We start from the raw sequence: 21,072 nt of genomic DNA on the forward strand, positions 1-21,072 counted from the left end.
GCGAGTCGTGTTTTGTGACTGAGTTGGTGCCCGTGGCGCGGTTTGACCTCGCTGGTAATATGCCGAGTGTGAATAACTCGCGCTGCTGGTAGATCGCAGGAGGTGGTACGTGACCATAGCGATACGTTTACTGGATGTGGTGTGCTGGGTGCAGAATTTTCTGGGTTCCTGAATCGGCTGAAATGAAACCCTGGATGTTGCTGAGATGACCTACTGCGTTGCACATTCACTTGAAGACAATGCAGAGTATGAAAATGGATCTCGCATTAGTCTGGTTATGGAAGCCAGGTTTAGATTATGAAGCCGTGTTCAATGGGAATTTATCTGAACTGCATCTCAAAAGTACTGTCGTTTTAAGTTGATTTAGTTTAATCAGGTTAGAACTCAATAGGAAGTATGAGTCATTTGCAATCATATAGAAACTTAAGTACTGTAAAATGAAGCTGATATAAATCAAAGAAAAAACAATCACGCTACAGAAGAAAACCAAAAGCAGAGCACACGTCAATTTTAAATAACATTTGTTTCCAGTCATGAGTTGGTTAGGTCAAATAACTTTAAAAGGCCCGTGTTTAGTTCAGTACCAGATGCTTACATTCCTTTAACACTTATAAACACTCGTTCGTTGCATTAAAACATCTGATTATAAACACAAGGAAAGACCCTCCTGAAAAATGGTGCAGACTTGAGGCTTTCCTGGGTTAGAGCATAACTATAAAATATATTCACTCGAGTCACCCGTAGTCACTCGTACACCTCCACGAGTGACATTGTCCCGAGTGTGTTATTAAAGTTGTGCGTGAGAAACGCCATCAACCGCCTTGGTCAAGCCACTGCTGGATGGAGGCCTCCGAGCCATCTCCACCTCTCATAATCTTGCGATGCAACAATCCGCCCAGCACCTGCACCAACCGATGTCATCGCCGCTCCATCTCCGCAGTCGACGTGCCGCCAAACTGTGCTGAGCGGTGCGATGAAGCGTGGTCCCCCCCCCCCCACCTGATCACACTTGGAAGCGCCTCCTCTCACCTGACTCCACCTACTCACCTGGGCCCCGATGCTTCCCTGGAAAAGGGACGTGAGGTGTAAGGGGCCGCCCATAAATGACGTCACGCACTTAGGGGGAGGGTCAGACCTTTGTGACAAGGGGGGGTGAGAAATGTGACGTCACATGAAAATGTGCAAATTTAAATATAAACAACACGTTCTACTTTATTAAATATAATTGTTATAACAACACTAATTTTGATCAATTTTCATTATTAACTATTTGATTATTTCAATTTACTAAGGTCACCTTTTATTTATTCCATGAAGGAGCATTTTGCTTCTCCATCGATGAATGAAGAAGCATAAATGTAGTTATTCAACATTTTTATTTTAATGATGATTCTACCAGGTCTTTCCATTCTGTGGAATGAATACGTGGTTGTTATAATTGTACTCTCCATTTTGCTTCATTTTACTACAAAGTTTCAAGTATTTTTTTATAGTTATAATTACTTTTAATATACGATAATTATAAGATAATTTCAATATAATATTCTGAACATCTGTAGTTTTAGTTAGACGATGAATATGCTCAAGTGAATGTTATGCTAAATTTAAGCTTTCCAACGCCTCCTTTTTAATAAATGTTTTCGCCACATTAAATATGCACTACAATGACGATAGTTTAAAGCGATTTGAAGCATGTTTTATTTTAAAAGTGGAAATATGGGGGCAGAGCTTTGTGACGTCATATTTGAGGGGGGTCTGACTTTTTGTGACCCCGTGTGACGAGGGGGGGGTCAAAAATCGTCCAAAGTCGCGTGACGTCATTTATGGGCGGCCCCTGAGGGGAGGTGATATGTTGGCAACAATCGCACGTGGACCTTGCACGCTTCTGTCTCTCGGCCCATTGGCCCCTCCCCCCCGACCGCGGCGACGGAGGAGGAAGCGCCTCTAGCGGCCGCGCTGGGGCCGCGCTGGGGGCCGCACTCCACGCCGAGTTAGTGTCGCGAGGGGACCCGGCAGAGCGGCGAGAGAGACGAGGGAGCACAGGAGGAGGAGGAGGGAGCAGAGGAGGAGGGAGCGTGACGCAGGACCATGGTGGTCACCGTGGACATTAGGCGAACCTACAAGTACCCGTTCGAGAAGGTCGTGGATGTTTATCTCAACAAGGTGCGTGGGGTGGGGTGGGGGGTGAATGGGAGGCCCTGGCCCCTCGTGCTGCAGGGGGAGATCGCGGCCTGCGCTGCCTCCATCTCTAAGCTTCCCCGCAGCGCGGCTGCCCGCGGAGGCCCTCGGCCGAGGCGGACTCCGCGCCCGCCTCCCTGGGGCCGGCCGGGGCCTCCCGCGTGGGCGGCGAGGCCGAGAGCGGAGACGCGGAGCTCGGCAGAGGGCGCAGTGAGACGGGGAGAGACGGAGAGGGGAGACGAGGGGGGACTGAGACGATGGGAGAGGGCAAACACGGGGCAGGCGCGGGGTAGAATGAGGAAGTGGGAGACGAGGTGGCGCGCGTGTGACCATTGCTCCCCACGCCGCTCTCTGCAGCTTGCTTCAGCAACCCAGAGACGGCACGCGGCATGGGAGGGTAGAACACTCAGAGCTCCGCACAGATGGATTCAAACCAAATGCTGCTGCACTGCCACGACACCTGCTATTCGCAGCCATCAATCCGAGAACTCCGCAGGCCCGGCTCTGCTCGGCTGCTGCTTCTTTCTCCCGAGACTGGTGCACGTCAGTGGCATTGTGTCTCCATGCTTGATGCGTCTTGCCGAGAAAGAGACGGCGATTCACAAGGGCCGGGCCTCGGCTGTAAGGGCCCTGCAAGAACGCAGGGGAGGCCAGTGGCCATCTCCTCCCCACGCCCACCAGCTCACCACCACATCCTCTGTAGCTCTCGCTGGCTGCGTGAACAGCTCCGGGGGAACGTGGCAATTGGTCCACTTGCTGTACTGCCTTCTGGCGAGCCAGGGCAGTAGATGGCTCGTCCTCGTCACCCACGGGTTCACGGGCGTGGTGCCACACCGGTAGTGAACGTCCAGCTTGTCCCCTCTGATGGCCCCGACTTCCCCGTGCTCTTGTTCACAGTACCCGACCCCCAAGGAGAAGATGGTCATCGGCATCAAGACGGTGGAGGAGCGCCAAGGTGAGCCGAGCTCCTGCCACGTGTAAAAGAAAGATGCCCCGTGCAGCATCAGGGTGCAGTGAGGCACGCGGTGTTGTGTCTCTGGGGACCGTGTTGTGTGGAGTGTCCAAGTCCACGCGATGGGGCCCATGAGCTTGGCCGATGCCGACGACTGCGCTCGCTCGCGTGAATGGCGAGGGCGCCCCGTCACGATGAGGCCACGGCGCAGTTTCACGGCGCACTGCGGGATGCGGCAGCAGCAGCGGCGTCTCTAGCGGCACGGCGAGAGTCAACCTCGCGGCGGCCTCTCCCCGTCCCCGCCGCGGCCTCTCCCCGTCCCCGCCGCGGCCTCTCCCCGTCCCCGCCGCGGCCCCTCCCCGTCCCCGCCGCGGCCTCTCCCCGTCCCCGCCGCGGCCTCTCCCCGTCCCCGCCGCGGCCTCTCTCCGGCGAGCAGCTCCGCGTGATGCGAGTGGACATTCCCCGCCGGCCTCCTCGCCCCTGTTGGGCCGCACCGGCACTGCCACGCAGGGGGCCCCTGACGCCTGTCAGCCGCGCTTAACGCAGCGGAGGGGAGGAGGGGGCGGGGGGTGGCCTCCTGCTGCTGCTGCTGCTGCGAGGGGCACGACGTTTCACTGTTTCAATCCGCGCGGCCACCCAGGTTAACGCCACTGTGAGCCAGCCGGCTGGGGAGGCTGGGAGGCTGGTGGGACTGGTGGACTGGGAGGCGAGGGTTCGGTAACACGTGGACCGGCTGGCCCGTGGAGTGGCTGCCGAACCATTAGCCACCAGAGGGCCTGGAGCTCGCGGGCCCTCACGCGGGCCCTCACGCGGGCCCTCACGTGGGCCCTCACGCGGGCCCTCACGCGGGCCTGGAGCTCGCGGGCCCTCATGCGGGCCCAGGGCCCCACCGCCCCCCCCGGCTCGCCGTCCCTCGGCTGGTTGCTAGGCGACCGTCAGAAAGGATTTGAAGTGGTAATGACTGTGATGAATCCATGGATAAACATTTTAATTTGGTTGCGAATGGCCTGGCTGAATGCATACACACACTGTGTATGTAAGAGTGTCTGTGTGTGTTTGGGGAGCAGAAGTGTAGCGGTTCGTGTGCTGCGCTATGAACACGGCGACCCGAGTTCGATTCCCGCTCACGGCTAATACCACTGACGATTTTAGGAAATGGTCCTGGACCCCCCCTAAGTCGACCCAGCCTCAAATGAGTACCTGATGTGATGTGTAAACATCGCCACTCGGGAGACAAAGGTGGCCGGGCTTAGTGCTGGCCACCCACCCCCTCGTGTGAAGTGCTGGCCTTCATAGGTGCTCGCTTACAGCCCTTGCCCCAAAAGTATGTTAAGGCTTTCCGGGCGATCTTTGTCTTGTGTGTATGTGAGTGTATCTCTGTGTGTAATGCAAGCGACCCAGTGACCCCATCACGTCGCTGTGGGAAGAGGAGCGCATCATTTGCTGATCTGTTTTGTTATTTACATTCCCCCCCAACGCCGCTCGTGATTATTCTGTGTCTTGTATAATTTTGCATCAAACTTGGGCCCCCCTCTAACAGAGGGGGTGGGTCTTGCCGAAAACACATCTTGCAGCTCACCAGCATTCATTCACGCAAGCCTGACTCTGCTGATGAAACCGGTCCAGGGTTTTGCTTCTATTGAACCAAATGCTGCTGAAGAAATTCACTCCCGTCAGGTGACCCATGCGGCCAATTGGGCAGGGCCCTCCCCAGGCTGAGGCGAGGGGCATGGCCGTGGTTGGCAGGGTGGCACCTGGCAGCAGCGCCACGGGCCCCGCTGCCTGGGAGTGACCGAGAGCCACGTGGGCCTCTGGCAGGTGTTAATCTGCGTGCATGACAGATGCCTCCTGCGGGCACTGCCAACGTCCGTGCTGGACGAACAGCTGAGCGGCGCGGCCGCACCTGTGGCCCGCACCCTCGTCTCTGTAATCGCAACGTCCGTGACTCCATTGCGTCCTGAATTTTGCCGTCTCGAATGTCGAGCAATGTCTCAACGAGGAGGCGGCGAGTCGCCGCTGCTCATCTGAGCCACATGGCGGCATCGGTGCTCATCTCCTGCTCGCATCCCTGCAGAGTCTGTGGTGAAAAGTCCGCATCCCTGTAATGGGGGCGAATCTATCCATAGAACAACCGCTGTTAATTTCCCCACAACTGGGTCCCCATTTTATCGAACCCAGAGGAAGAATGGGCTGAGTCAACCTCCCACCAGGATTTTAAGTGGTAACCTTTAGATTGCGAGCCACTTACACCATCGGTGAGCCCCGGCCATAGCACCGATGGCTGCTGCTGCTGCTGCAGCTGCAGCTGCACAGAGAACCCCGTTGACTGAAGCTGGAACCCTGCTACTGGCACATCTCGGGTGCAGCACCCATTTGCTACCTCATGCACCTGGTAGTGGATAAGCAGTCGGGGCGAGTTATGATCCAGCACTCCTAATTACATTCACTCACTCAGGAGTTGTCACTCACCTCCTTATCTCTCTTCTATCGCTAATACTACCATGGTTACTGTTCCCGTGAACTCCACTCGTTGGTTTCTCCACCCATGTTGTGAACTCGGTTCAACCAGACACTGGCCGCTGTGATCAACCACCACACTGCAGGTCACAACCATGCACCCACTCGCTCACTCACCACACTGCCGGTCGCCTCATTTCTCTTTCTGCTTTTTCCCTCGCAGTGCTCTGCTCTGCAATTCCCTTTCCCATCATCGTCTCGTTTCCCAAAGCTATTACAATCATCAACTTGCTGAACTCATACAGCCGCTTGTTACTGGTCGTTTGCCATGTCGGGCCTTGGGCCGATTGTGTTCGGCGCCTTTTGTGACGTTGCCGATCTTCTTGCCGGGTGGAGGGTACCCGGTGGAGCGCGTTCCGAGTCGGGGCGGCGATGGCCGCGTACGCCGCAGCTTTTCACCGGGGCGGTGATGCGACCCAGCGGTCGCACGCTTCCCATGCGTTGCAGAGGTTCACGGTTTTAATGCGGCAGGCCGCCCTGGTTAATACTGCGGGGAGTGTATTAACTGAAACACTACTACTATCACGCCGTCTGCTCCGCTCACAGTGGTAAAATTACGAGCGACTCAATTGAGATCACAGACAGCAGCAACACCCCCCCTGCTGTGACACCACTGCAGGCTGCGCCTGTGAGACAGCGGCGCCTCCTTGTGACGATTGCTCAAGATCCTTTTGCTGGAGGGCTTTGCCAAGGAAGTGATGTTACTGTCATGTGTGGCCAATACCGTTTCCACTGTGTGTGGTTGTTTAGCTATGGGAGGAAACAAGGGAACCCAGGTGAATCCCATGCAGAACAGTGGGAAAACGTACAAACTCTGCTCACATACACACTCTTGCACTACACAAAAGGAGCAAACGTACAAACTCTCCACAGAAAGGAGACCAAGCCGGGAATCGGTGGGGCTTCTTGCTCGAGGCACGAGTGTTACGACTGCGCTGCCGCCATTACCAGATCAATGGCGGCTGTGACGGCGCCCCGTACCGTGTGGCTTCTCGTCGTCCCCGCAGGATTCCCCTGAATGCTCCTCGCTCCTCGCTCCTCGCTCCCTCGCTCCTCGCTCCCTCGCTCCCTCGCTCCCTCGCTCCCCGCTCCCTCGCTCCCTCGCTCCCTCGCTCCCCGCTCTCTCGCTCCCTCGCTCCCTCGCTCCCTCGCTCCCACGCTCCCTCGCTCCCTCGCTCCCTCGCTCCTCGCTCCTCGCTCCCTCGCTCCCCGCTCCCTCGCTCCCTCGCTCCCTCGCTCCTCGCTCCTCGCTCCCTCGCTCCCCTCGCTCCCCGCTCCCTCGCTCCCTCGCTCCCTTGCTCCCCGCTCCCTCGCTCCCTCGCTCCCTCGCTCCCTCGCTCCCCGCCCCTCGCTCCTCGCTCCCTCGCTCCCTCGCTCCCTCGCTCCCTCGCTCCCTCGCTCCTCGCTCCTCGCTCCCTCGCTCTCTCGCTCCCTCGCTCCCTCGCTCCTCGCTCCACGCTCCTCGCTCCTAGCTCACTCGCTCCTCGCTCTTCGCTCCCTCACTCCCCGCTCCCTCGCTCCCTCGCTCCCCGCTCCCTCGCTCCCTCGCTCCCTCGCTCCTCGCTCCCTCGCTCCCGGCTCCCTCGCTCCCTCGCTCCTCGCTCCCCGTTCCCTCGCTCCCTCGCTCCCTCGCTCCCTCGCTCCCTCGCTCCCTCGCTCCCTCGCTCCCTCGCTCCCTCGCTCCCTCGCTCCCTCGCTCCCTCGCTCCCCGCTCCCTCGCTCCCTCGCTCCCTCGCTCCCTCGCTCCCTCGCTCCCATCGCTCCCTCGCTCCTCGCTCCCTCGCTCCCTCGCTCCCTCGCTCCCTCGCTCCCTCGCTTCCCTCGCTCCCTCGCTCCCTCGCTCCCTCGCTCCCTCGCTCCCTCGCTCCCTCGCTCCCTCGCTCCCTCGCTCCCTCGCTCCCTCGCTCCCTCGCTCCCTCGCTCCCTCGCTCCCCGCTCCCTCGCTCCCTCGCTCCCTCGCTCCCTCGCTCCCTCGCTCCCCGCTCCCGCTCCCTCGCTCCCCGCTCCCGCTCCCCGCTCCCCGCTCCCCGCTCCCTCGCTCCCTCGCTCCCCGCTCCCCGCTCCCTCGCTCCCCGCTCCCCGCTCCCTCGCTCCCTCGCTCCCCGCTCCCCGCTCCCTCGCTCCCCGCTCCCCGCTCCCTCGCTCCCCGCTCCCCGCTCCCTCGCTCCCTCGCTCCCTCGCTCCCTCGCTCCCTCGCTCCCTCGCTCCCCGCTCCCTCGCTCCCTCGCTCCCCGCTCCCCACTGCCAGGTTCCCTCCCGCTCCATCGCTCCCTCGCTCCCTCGCTCCCTCGCTCCCCGTTCCCCGTTCCCTCGCTCCCCGCTCCCCACTGCCAGGTTCCCTCCCGCTCCCTCGCTCCCCGTTCCCCACTGCCAGGTTCCCTCCCGCTCCCTCGCTCCCCGTTCCCCACTGCCAGGTTCCCTCCCGCTCCCTCGCTCCCCGTTCCCCGTTCCCCACTGCCAGCTTCCCTCCCGCTCCTCGCTCCTCGCTCCCTCGCTCCTCGTTCCCCACTGCCAGGTTCCCTCCCGCTCCCTCGCTCCCTCGCTCCCTCGTTCCCTCGCTCCCCGTTCCCTCGCTCCTCGCTCCCTCGCTCCCCGTTCCCCGTTCCCTCGCTCCCCGCTCCCCACTGCCAGGTTCCCTCCCGCTCCCTCGCTCCCCGTTCCCCACTGCCAGGTTCCCTCCCGCTCCCTCGCTCCCCGTTCCCCACTGCCAGGTTCCCTCCCGCTCCCTCGCTCCCCGTTCCCCGTTCCCCACTGCCAGCTTCCCTCCCGCTCCTCGCTCCCTCGCTCCCCGTTCCCCGTTCCCCACTGCCAGGTTCCCTCCCGCTCCTCGCTCACCGCTCCCCACTGCCAGGTTCCCTCCCGCTCCTCGCTCACCGCTCCCCACCGCCAGGTTCCCTCCCGCTCCTCGCTCCCCGTTCCCCGTTCCCCACTGCCAGGTTCCCTCCCGCTCCTCGCTCACCGTTCCCCACTGCCAGGTTCCCTCCCGCTCCCTCGCTCCCCGTTCCCCACTGCCAGGTTCCCTCCCGCTCCTCGCTCCCCGTTCCCCACTGCCAGGTTCCCTCCCGCTCCTCGCTCACCGCTCCCCACTGCCAGGTTCCCTCCCGCTCCTCGCTCACCGCTCCCCACTGCCAGGTTCCCTCCCGCTCCTCGCTCCCCGTTCCCCGTTCCCCACTGCCAGGTTCTCTCCCGCTCCTCGCTCACCATTCCCCACTGCCAGGTTCCCTCCCGCTCCCTCGCTCCCCGTTCCCCACTGCCAGGTTCCCTCCCGCTCCTCCGCTCCCCGTTCCCCACTGCCAGGTTCCCTCCGCTCCTCGCTCCCCGTTCCCCACTGCCAGGTTCCCTCCCGCTCCTCGCTCCCCGTTCCCCCGTTCCCCACTGCCAGGTTCCCTCCCGCTCCTCGCTCACCGATTCCCCGCTGCCAGGTTCCCTCCCGCTCCCATCGCTCCCCGTTCCCCACTGCCAGGGTCCCTCCCGCTCCTCGCATCACCCGTTCCCCACTTGCCAGGTTCCCTCCCGCTCCTCGCTCTCCCCGTTCCCCGTTCCCCACTGCCAGGTTCCCTCCCGCTCCTCGCTCACGCGTGTCCCCACTGACAGGTTCCCTCTCCCCGCTCCCAGTCGCTCCCCGTTCCCCACTGCCAGGTTCCCTCCCGCTCCTCGCATCCCCGGTTCCCACTGGCCAGGTTCCCTCCCGCTCCTCGCTCCCCCGTTCCCCACTGCCAGGTTCCCTCCGCTCCTCGCTCCCGTTCCCCCACTGCAGTTCCCTCCAGCTCTCGCTCGAACCGTTCCCCCGTCCTGGTTCCCTCCCGCTCCTCGCTCACCGTTCCCCACTGCCAGGTTCCCTCCCGCTCCCTCGCTCCCCGTTCCCCACTGCCAGGTTCCCTCCCACTCCTCGCTCCCCGTTCCCCACTGCCAGGTTCCCTCCCGCTCCTCGCTCACCGTTCCCCACTGCCAGGTTCCCTCCCGCTCCTCGCTCCCCGTTCCCCACTGCCAGGTTCCCTCCCGCTCCTCGCTCCCCGTTCCCCGTTCCCCACTGCCAGGTTCCCTCCCGCTCCTCGCTCACCGTTCCCCACTGCCAGGTTCCCTCCCGCTCCTCGCTCACCGCTCCCCACTTCCGGGCTCCCCCGTCCCGTCCCCCCCGCGTGTCCCTGTGGGCCCCTGTGTTGCTGCGGTATTTTTAGGCCCCGTGAGCTCGCGAGGGCCCTGGAGCCGCGTGTGATCGACCGCGCGCCGCGTTGCTCGGCAGCGCCGGTGCCGACGAGCGTGAATGCCGCGCTTATTGATCCCACGCGTCGTACTGATGAGGCCCTCCCTAGATGCGGGGTTCGCCACCAGCGCCTGGCCGGCGCTGGTGATCTGCGTGGCACGAGTGCTGCACGCCGGCCGTGTTGACTGGCATCTTACCCACCACGCTTTGTTCAAACTACCTGTACGGCCAGTGGGAGTGAGTTATCGCTCGTGACAAACGGCTATCGCTCAAGTCGCTGTTGTTGGTGGCCACAGAAATGAATGGGGATCGCGACACCTCAGGTGGTACCGACGAGTCGGACACCTGGGCCAGGTGCATGAAGAGACCCCGCTCGCTCCGCGAGGAGACCGCGACGTCGAGTGATGTTCCTCGTGCGACGCTCATGTGCAGCGCACGAAGCAATGTCGTGGCCCTGTCGATGAGACGCTAAATGTCGAAACCAGTCCAGCGTTTGTGTTTAACTGGCACCGCTGAGCCTAGCAGAAGGGTGCATGTGGAGTGACAGATATGGGACGGGTGGACAAGCGTTCCGCTGTATTTGTTCTTCACAGCGACGCACGCGAGCGTTTGGTGTTGAGCGACAACGGAGATGGTTCTCTTTCATAGTTTCGTTCTGTTTGTGCACTGGTTTTGATTTCTTTCATAGCAAGGTTGCTTCCGCTGTGGTTTCTCATTGCTTCATTGCTGTCGTTGTTCCTCCGCCATTGCTCGAGTCGTTGTGGTGACCCAGGCCCCTCCTGCGAGTGATCCTCGCCGTGCGCTCTCGAGTTCTCAGTTCAGCAAAACAAACTATCAGACACGCAACACACGCGTGACGACGACACGGGGACACACACTTTACATGTATCACCATACAGTTTGCGCAGTGGATATCAGAGACAAAGATCCCCCGTATACCCTTAACAGACTGTAGGGACAAGTGCTGTCAGCGAGCACCTATGAAGGCCAGAATGGCACACAAGGGGGTGGGTGACCAGCACCACGCCTGGCGGCCTTTGTCTCCCTAGTGGCGATATTTACATACCGCACCAGGTACTTACTTAAAGCTGAGTTGACCTACACACTCACTCACACGTATCCGAGCAGTGTTCTGATTTGCCTACGTTTCCCAGCAGATGGCTTGACCGGCGTCATTTACCGGCGCAAGATCGCCACCTGTGCCAACGTGCTGCCCCGGTTTCTGCGGCAGGTGAGGGTTTCGTGCGAGCTCACCACTGACTTCACGGCTCATCACAACGTCATTACACGTGTGTCGTGCCTTCACTCACTGATTAGTCTCATCCACCACGCTGTCGAATCACCACACTGCAGGTCATAACAACACACTCACCCACTCACTACACTGCAGGTCACAACAACACTCACCCACTCACCACACTGCAGGTCACAACAACACTCACTCACCACACTGCAGGTCACAACAACACTCACCCACTCACTCACCACACTGCAGGTCACAACAACACTCACTCACCCACTCACCACACTGCAGGTCACATCAACATACTCATGCACTCACCCACTCACCACACTGCAGATCACCTCACTTCTCGCTCTGCTTTTTCACTGCCACTGCTCCACTCTGGATTTCCCTCACCCATCAATGTCTCTTCCCCCCCCCCAAGCTCTTACAACGATAACACCCTATCCAAATTCAAGCAATGCGCTCCACTTAGCAATATCCTGCGTGATGCTGGTGCTCTTTGTTGCTGGCCACTTGACGTTTCGGGCCTTTGGGCCGACTGCTCCACAACTGTAATAGAAAAAAAAACGCAAACCGTTTGACTTTCCCAGAAGCGCAAACATCAGCAGTCGATGCCCGCGGCGATTCCTCGGCTGGGGTCTTGACCCCTTGTGCGTGGAGGGAAAGAGGCTTCCTGGGGCTGTCAGCGCTGCGGTGTTGCTTACTCAGTCGTTGAGCACGCAGTAGGACCAAATGCCCAAAACGTCAAGCGGCCAGCGACAAACGGCACCATCCAAGCTAGCGCTGGCGGCGGTGACGGTGCCGCCGTTAGCGCGCCGCTCTCCGAGTGGTGGGCAGTGGCCGTGGGCGCTCGGTGCCTGGCGATGAAACCCGACCCGAGTTCTCCTGCGGCATTCATCGGCAGAAACGGGGCGCGCGCCCAACCTGGAGGCTCTTGCACCGGGATATAACAAACTTTGTTTAAAAAGAGTTTAACTTGCGGGCTATTTCACCTGGATATACCCTTGTGACAGAACATCGCGGTGTCCCAGGGGGTCCCACACAGAGGGAGCGGTGGGCTTGTGGGAGGAAACCGGAGTGCCCGGAGAAAACTATCCCCCACCCTGGCTTGATACTATTCACACCCAGAATGTGTTTCCACACCTGGCACACCACATCCAGTATAGCTCTGGCTATCTCCGTGACTACTCGTCAGATGCCACCTATGCCAGACTGCCACCCCACCACCTGTGCATTCCAAGTTTTGCATGAATGGATTCACGAACCCACATTCTGTACTGCCATCTCCTGGCCACCTCGCAGCCCAGTGTGGATTCAGACCTCTACATTGTCCACACACCCTCGCGGCCTCCACAGTGTTTGTGTGTTTGGCGTCGCGCGCTGACATGCACACAGTGCGCACTCACGCACGCAGGGCGCACAAGCTGTGCGCACACACAGCGCGCACACAGTACACACGCAGACAATGGTTGCAACAGACTTAAGGCCCCGATCATTACCCCGCCATCACGCGCATCGATTTCTTTAAAGCCTCCGTCTGTATCGACCGCACCCTGTGGATTGTGGGGGGAGTCTCTGGGTTCACCCACTCCTCCGCTTCCCCCTCGTCTCAGGCTGCAGGAGGGGATGACCCCCCTCCTCCCTGGAAGGAGAGATGCGTGTGTGCGCTGTGTGTGCATTCATGCGCACACGTGCACACTAGCACCGCACTAACCTGCATACACATGCACTCACGCTCGCACGTGCACGCAGGCACCAAACTATCTATTAATCTACACACACGTACACCGATACACGCACACACGTACACCGATACACGCATGCACATATAAATACGGACACACCCACATGGCCCAACCCTTAATGACTTGCACAAAGACAGCTCCTCGCTATCGCCTTAACGGGCCGTTTGCGAGCATCTATCCAGGCTGGCACGGCACACGAGGGGGTGGGTGGCCAGCACCATGCCTGGCTGGCTTTGTCTCCCCAGTGAAGATGTTTACACATTGCACCAGGTACTCATTTGAGGCTGAGTCGACTTAGGGGAGGCCCAGGACAGGTTCAGATAATATAATCACCACCGTTGTTGGCCATGACCGGGAATCGATCTCGAGTCGCCGAGTTCGTAGTGCAACATGTTAACCGCTACCCTACCGCTCCCCGCACCGACACACTGACACGCGCACACATACATATACACACGAGCAGTAACGCAATTCCAAACTGCCCCAGCCCTTAGTGACGCACATGCACGCACGCGCACGCACGCGTGCCTGAATCAAATTCAGCATTTTTGTGAATAATGCTAAACCCAGCACAAACCAGAAGGATTTCGCGATGCAAGCTGCAGACACACCGATGTGACGAGGTTTTGGTGAGTGATTTGATGGGTGTGTGTGTAGGTGGGCGAGTGAGTGTTTGTATGTATGTTGGAGTTTTTGCACCGTACGTAGCCAACCGTGCTAATTGTAGGTGTTAGTGAAAGAGCGGGTGGGTAAGGGAGTTGGTGAGTGGGCTAGTGAGTGAGTGGATGGGTATGCGAGTGGATGAGTAGATATAACATAATACAAAGCTGTGACACTCACAAACGGTAGGTGGGCACTACTCCATTCATGTCTTGGATGTGACCAGCACATGCATGTACAATGCTCTTAGCCTTGTCGAGACCACCAACTCAAGAAGATGAACATATGGCTGTTTCATTGTTAGTTGAGCGCAGGTCGCATGTGGTGAGGTCAAGTATGGGTACACCCACCTCTTCAAAAACACCCGGTCGGTATAGAAGCCGAGACACCCTGTGGAGCTCCCAACGGTGGAGGCCCTTTCACCAACAGGGGCGTGAGTGAGCATTTGCTGCACGACGGACGCCTTTACCTTGTAACTGAAAAACGAGGGCACATTTACCATGCGGTGACTGAGGCCTGCGCTGTGAGGTTTGTACTTTCTCGCGAGCACATTCATGCGTTCGTCATTCACATCCCACTGGAATCTTCTTCTGGTTATTATCTTTCGTAACCGGTAACTCGTTACGATACCGGTTACCGGTGAAGAACACTAGTTCCTGATTCATGATGGCCGTTTGGGTTCTGCCACATAGTGATCTGACCAAATCTGTACCACTAGGAACCCTCCACAACCTGGCACGGCTCCACAGTACATTGTCACGTGGTGTACCCACGACAGTCCGCGGTGGCTCGCGGTGGCTTGCGGCAACTCGCGGCAACTCGCGGCAGCCCACGTTAAAACTGCTTTTTGTGTTTTGTTTGTTCTTCCCCTGCACCTCCGATTAGCTCACTTGGCTACGTACGGTGCCAAAGAAGTTCAGCATACACAGGCGGTGGCCCACGGTGGCCACTGGTATGACGTGTGGGCGGTGCCTGGCAGCTGCGTTAGCCGCTCGCACAGCGCGCGGCTCGCAGGCCGTAGTGGGACATCCCCATTACGCACGCGGCAGCCGCATTAAATATGCAGCATTTCTGTCGGTGCCTTCCGCCACACACATGCCCGGCAACTGGGCGGGAGCGGCGTTTGTGTCTGTATGCGTGTGCACGCCTCCAGTCATAACACCTTGCTCTGTCCCATGATTTCCTGCCAGCAGTGAGCTTTCCACACTTCACCCGATTTCCTAAAAGTGCACCTAGCCTGGCACAAAGCACCGTGGCGGTTAGTCACTGCGTTAGGAACCTGGCGACCTGAATTTAATTCCTGTCAATTTGTGGTGAGTGACGGCTACATGAGGGGATGTGCGTGTGCGAGCCCGTGTGACTATGTGTGTCTGTGTGGAGTGCAGTAGTTAACGCACGGCACTACAAACACAGTGAGCCGAGTTTGAATTCCACTCCCAGTCAAGATCGTTGGTGATTATCTGAACCGATCCTGGGCCTCCCGTAGGTTGGTTCAGCCTTAAATGAGTACCTGCTGCGGTGTACAAAACATCTGCACTGGGGAGACCAAGGCGGGCGGGGCATGGTGATGGCCGCACCACCCTCTCGTGCGCCGTGCTAGCGCTCGCCAACAGGATTCGCCCCAACAGTCTGCCTAGCTACGTGGGTGAGCTTTGTGTGCGCATGTGCAGCTGGGTGCGCTGCAGGTGGACAACGTGCGCCTGGAGGAGGAGTCGTGGCTGGACGTGCAGAGGAGAGTGCTGGACGTGCAGAGCCGCTGCCTCACCTGGACACACCTGGCCACCATGCACGAGCAGGCGACGCTGCACCCGAGCCCACGCAACCCCACCTGGTACGGCATCCTGCACCCGGACCCCGGACCCTGTACCGGCACCCTGCGCCATACAGCAGAACCCAACACCGAGCACCATTACCCAGCGCACAGCAGCAGCAACACCCAGCACCCTCGGTGAGGGGAGCAGGTGGCGGTGGGTGCCGTGGGTTTTCTTGTCTCCGCTCACGGGAAGTCGGTTCAGACCTGAGAGAGGGATGGAAGGGATGGGAGGGCCTTGTAAAGGATGGATATGTTTGGAGGGATGGGAGGGATGAGAGGGGTGTGTAAATGCGTTCCACTTTGGACCAAATGAATAACAATTTAAAATATGGATGCAGCGTTAAGAAATGTATTGGGGCATCAACATGAACGGAGCGAGGCCGCTCGACGCGTGGAGATGCACCACGGCATAACGGGCCAGCGCAGACGCAGCTCCCGAGTGATCCGAGCTGACGTCTCTCAACCTGCCGGGCATGGGAGGGAGGGTCGGAGTCGGGGGCGAGCATGGGATAGGGAGGGTGGGTGTTCGTGGGGGTGACCGTGGACATGGCTGTGACGCAGGATTTTTTTGGATATCATTTAACCAGGAAACCCACACCGAGTCTCAATACATGTTTTCTGGAGGATCCTGCTACATTGTGATATGTTTCCACCACCAATGACGTTGTGTGTGTGTTTAGCTGTGGGAGGGACCCGGAGAACCCAGAGGGAACCCATGTGAAGGACAGCTGTGTGCAGGGCAGTGTATGTGGGCACTCGTGATGTCTGTGAGCTGAATCTCCATGGGGGGCCAGCCCCCCCCCCGACCCCCCCTCCCCGTGATCCCACTCCCCGTTGGCCCCCTCCCCACGGTCTCCTTACCTGCAAGCAATTGCGCAAGCTCCTAAATATAGCCTCGTGTCCCGTGGGAATTGGCCCAGTTCAGTCAAGATGCCACCACCACCGCCACCAAAGACAGATCCCCCATATAGCCTTCACAGCCTGTTGAGGCAAGTGCTGTTAGAGAGCACCTATGAAGGTTGGCATGGCACATGAAGGGTGGGTGTCCAGCACCATGCCCGGCCACCTTTGTCTCCCCAGTGGCGATGCGTACATATCGCACCAGGTACCCATTTGAGGCTGAGTCGACCTAGAAGAGACCCAGAACCGATTCAAGTAATCGTCCGTGGGCGGATATCAAATCCGCGTTGCTGGGTTCGTAGTGCAGTACATTAACCGCTGTGTTGCCACTCCCCATGAGAAATCCATAATCACTGCGCTAGAACCGGAATTTAAATTCAGCCGCGTCTGTCCTGCAAATGATTCCACACCAAGCACACCACATTCAATATGCCTCTTGCTAAGGCTGTGGCTGCTCCTGGTAGTCACCAACTCCGGGCTACTAGCCCGGGTCACGTTTACACCACCCGCCGTTGGGGGATGCCGAGCCGCGCGTGATGCACGCGGACAACGCACCCATGAGTCCTCCAAGACAATCCCACCACGCCCCCACCCACCACGCCCCCACCACGCTCCCACCACGCTCCCACCACGCCCGCACCACGGTCCCACCATGCCATGGTCGCACCACGCTCCCACATAAATTTATCCTGCACGGTATCCATGCCGCAGGACTTGCGTAAACGGTGGTGTAACGTGTGGCCGCTCAGCACTGGCAGCGCCCCGCGCCACACACAGCGCCCGGCAGCGGCCTCGGTCGCTGATGACGCTCGTGCCGCGTTATAACCACATGGGTGATGGAACACGTGGGGGGTGCAGGGCGGTTGTGCGGTGGTGACACTTGTGCCTCACAACAAGAAAGGGCCGGGGTTCGATTCCCAACTCTGTGGAATCTGTATATCCTCCCTCTGTGTTGCATGGACCTCCTTTAGGTTCTCCAGTTTCCTCCTCCCATAGTTAAACCCACACTCAGAGACACACAGTGTAACTGGTAGTGGCCAAAACATTCCCAATTCTGAAAACATTAGCTGCACATTACTCGAATGAGAAGCGCAATATCGGCCCCCGCTATGAAAACGTGGCAGGACCCTCCTTAAAGAGAGGCTCGACACTCTGCGAGGCTTTCCTGGGTTGACGAGCGTCGTGATAATGAATAATAAATAACAGCTATCAAGAAACGTGGCGTCCGTGCTGCGTCGTGGCGCCATCGATGGGCAGCAGCCGCCCCAGTTGCTGCTCAGATTTACTGCTCCGTGGACGCACCATGAATCTCAGCTGAACACGCACAATAACCGCACACGCGCGCACTTCATCACCCCGCGGCACCGCCGCCGCCGCCGCCATCGGCGGGAGCCGGGAGCGCGCGACGGCCCCGCGGGGCCGCTCTGCGACGCGCGCCTTAATTAACTCGCGTTGATTAAAATGGAAATTGATTAAACCGGGCACATTGCGAGGTTACGCAATTGTGCAGTGACGTGGCACAACTGTGGCACGCAAAGTGGGTGAGAGGCGTGGTGAGTCAGAGGGCTGGTGAGATTGTGGGTGGCTGGGGTGTTGGGTGAGAGGGGTGGTGGGTAAGAGGAGAGGTGGGTGTGTAGGGTGGTGGATGAGTGGGCTAGTTGTGGTGTCCGTGCACGTGACTTGCAGCACCACACCTATCACCAACCTCAAAGATCCGATCTCTGTCCCCCAAGAAAATAGTTTGCAGGTTTGCTGAGCATGTCTCCTTGGACTTGAGGGAGAGGAAACCCCTCGGCTCAAACAACATCATGGGGCAAGGTCGGGCTGACCCTGCTGGTGCTTGTTATGCCTCAACTATTGGAGGAAGTCGCCACCCCCTGCACGTGGTTGGCGGATGTGCCATCTGTTAAGGAAGTACGAACAGCCATCTGGAACTTGAGACCAGGTCAAGCGCCGGGGAGAGAAGACCCCTCAAGCAAACTGCTTATGGAGGAGTGACATTTGTGTGCAGACTGCCCTTTGTGATATCATTACACAGGACGGGTTCCGCAGGATTGGAAGGATGCCCTGGTGGTCCCAATTACAAAAAAAATGGGGACCACACTGATTGCAACACCTGCTCCGTGTGATGCTGGGAAAAGTCCTGGCAGGGTTTATTCAACAATGCTGAGGAGAGGCTTGCGGAGCCCCAATCACACTGGCGGAGCCAGTGGGGGGGTGGGGTGAAACGTGCCCCCCCAATGATTCGATCGAAATCCCTAATTTAGTTCGGATCATTGTGGTTTATTAGTAATAAATCGGCATTTTGCGACCCCCACTGCCACTGTGTAGCATGTCATTACGTGCCAGGGACTCTTGAGATGTTAGGACAATAGTCTGAGTCCATAATTGGCAATAAGTAACGGCAAAGCAGTTATAAGTGACTCGCAGAATTGTGCGCAGTTGCGTATACAGTACACGACTTCCCTGAAGGCAAACACCTTCAGCGAGCGCGATGCCGATCACACGCGGTTCGAATTCGACCCTCGATCGATGGCTATGCCATCGCCGCACACGCGTCGAATAAAAAGCAAGGGATAAGCCCTTACTTACTAACAACTATCATTTTTCATTGCTGGAGGGGTTACCCCCTCTACCTGAAAATCCTGGCTCCGCCATTGCCCAATCAGATTTCAGATCAGGGCGGTTCTGCACGTATGCCATTTTCCCTGTACGTCTGCTAGAGCAGAGGTGTAGGGAATTTCAAAAAGACCTACATCTCTACTTTATTGCCTTGGTCAAGGCCTATGATATCAACAGGCCAGAGTCGTGGGTTATTCTTCATGATTTCGGAGTTCCAGACCCTCTGCTTACAATTAGTAGGGACCTTCATGATGATGGACAGGCCTGGATAAAGCTGCCTGGCCGGGAGTCGGAGCCATTACCTGTTCACTTCAGGGTGCGACAGGGATGTCCTCTCGCCGCACTACACTGACATCTTCTTCGACCACGTAGCTCGAGAAGCGTTTCATGGCTGTACCGGAGGAATTTCCATCTGGTACAGATACAATGGGAGGCTGATCAATGCTCGGGTGCGGTCAAGGGATGGCTCCCTGCTGGTCAACCATGTTATGTACTGTATGTAGATGATCTGGTGATATTTATATCATCGAATGCTCCCCTCCCACTCCCCATTAGTGATGAGGCAGTTGTGGAAAGAGTGGAGTAGTTTCCGTTCCTGGGCAGTGTGCTTATGAACAGCTCCGAATCAGTCGAGCAGCCTTCTCTTTTCATCAGCTGCATACCTCTATATGGAAGCTACCTGGTCTATTGCTTCATACGAAGCTCTACATCTTCTTGGCCACAGTCATGACCTCCGTTCTCGTTGCTTGCAAAAGTAGAGCCCTCCAAACTAACATCTTCTCCGGTTAGAAAATTCAGGTTGGCCTGCCTATGATCCATCTTAGCTTTAACCAGATTGGATTGTGAGGATCTCACAAATCATTGAGTGGGCAGGTGTGTGAGTGAGCTGTTGGGTGAGTGGGCTGATGCGTGGGCTGCTGAGTTGGAGAGTGGGCTGCTGAGTTGGAGAGTGGGCTGGTGGGTGAGTGGGCTGGTGGGTTGGTGAGTGGGCTGGTGGGTTGGTGAGTGAGTTGGTGGGTGGGCGAGTGGGCTGGTGGGTTGGTGAGTGGGCTGGTGGGTTGGTGAGTGGGCTGGTGGGTTGGTGAGTGAGCTGGTGGGTTGGTGAGTGAGCTGGTGGGTGAGTGGGCTGGTGGGTTGGTGAGCTGGTGGGTGGGCGAGTGGGCTGGTGGGTGAGCAAGAAGCCCAGTGGCCCCGGAGCCCAGGGGCTGTTCATTTGATGTTGAATAATGGAAACTGCTGCAGTTTTAATGTGGGGCTCCGTATGACTGAGCTGAAGGAGCCATATGTATAATGCATCCCGCGCTGCTCAGGAAGCAGAATTTGTTTTCTCCTGAAAGTGCTGCTCAAGGCAATGGGGGTTTCAATGAGCCGTGCGCAGATGGGGGAGGTCTTACACCCAGGACGGAGGGAGGCAGCTCCTATACGGACACGCCCTGCATGAGCCGCTGTAATGAGAGCGAGCTGTGTGATCGGGCCGCCCTCCTTTACGCCGGGCATCTCGACGTGCTCGGCACGCGATGATAAGTGACCTGCGTCGCATCTCCTTTCAATGCATTTAACGGGGCACCCCCTGTGTCAGCTGTCTCTGTGTGGCACAAGGTGGCTCGGCACCTGGCCTGCGAGTGGGCATAAATCTGCCAGTTGTGAGTGATGATTGCTGCTGTGTGCAGTTCCAATTGAGTAAAGGCTTCATTTTCTCAAATGACTGCGAAAGAGGTGGCACGTAGTGGCGAACGTGCCACCGCTGGGCCATGTTCTGTCCTATTGACTAAAATTCGGCTTCTTTACGGTCAGGCGACTCTGCATGTTGGGGTTATGTTCGGGCCGTTCCCCGCTGCAGCGTGATACAGGGTGATGCACTGCTAGCGGCAGGTCTCCGCGTGCGACTCTCTTGATTGCGCGATGAATCCATGGGTCTCGCGATCGTGCACCTGGGATGTGATTGGGATGGAAGGGCACAAGGAGTCTGTGTCAGGAGGGGCGCTCGTCTCGTTTCGTGTTGAGTGACGCCCAACCACCGCTCCTTTGGCCCGGTCGTAACGGCCGTCCTCTCTGCGCTCTGACAGCGCGCGCATTTGGTTTGGCTGGGTTTAGCCGTGCCGGGACAGGGGGAGAACATACTCACTGCATCCAAAGAGGTACCAGAGTCGGCAATCGAGCCCAAGGCTTTCTCGTTGCGGGGCAGGAGTGCTGCCGCTGCTGTGCCCTGCCGCCCGAGAACGTCTGAGGGTTATG

The 21,072-nt window shown here is 58.3% G+C and overlaps 1 protein-coding gene across 2 annotated transcripts in view; it reads left to right on the plus strand.

The window, feature by feature from the left end:
* Positions 1-1,935: 1,935 nt before the first annotated feature.
* The window catches only part of LOC133343078 (serine/threonine-protein kinase PLK4-like), a 60,512-nt gene continuing 41,375 nt past the window's right edge, over positions 1,936-21,072 (plus strand). The window contains exons 1-4 of one of the 2 annotated variants that reach the window (XM_061552558.1): positions 1,936-2,163; positions 3,076-3,133; positions 11,009-11,082; positions 15,173-15,333. In XM_061552558.1, the coding sequence (XP_061408542.1) occupies positions 2,089-2,163; positions 3,076-3,133; positions 11,009-11,082; positions 15,173-15,333 (368 nt within the window). In that variant the 5' untranslated portion in view covers positions 1,936-2,088. Of the gene's footprint in view, positions 2,164-3,075; positions 3,134-11,005; positions 11,083-15,172; positions 15,334-21,072 lie in introns of both variants that reach the window. The other variant, XM_061552557.1, reaches the window with a different exon arrangement.

Source organism: Lethenteron reissneri, chromosome 16, assembly GCF_015708825.2.
Source record: "Lethenteron reissneri isolate LAM-NWPU_2019-01 chromosome 16, ASM1570882v1, whole genome shotgun sequence".
Lineage (NCBI taxonomy): Eukaryota > Metazoa > Chordata > Hyperoartia > Petromyzontiformes > Petromyzontidae > Lethenteron > Lethenteron reissneri.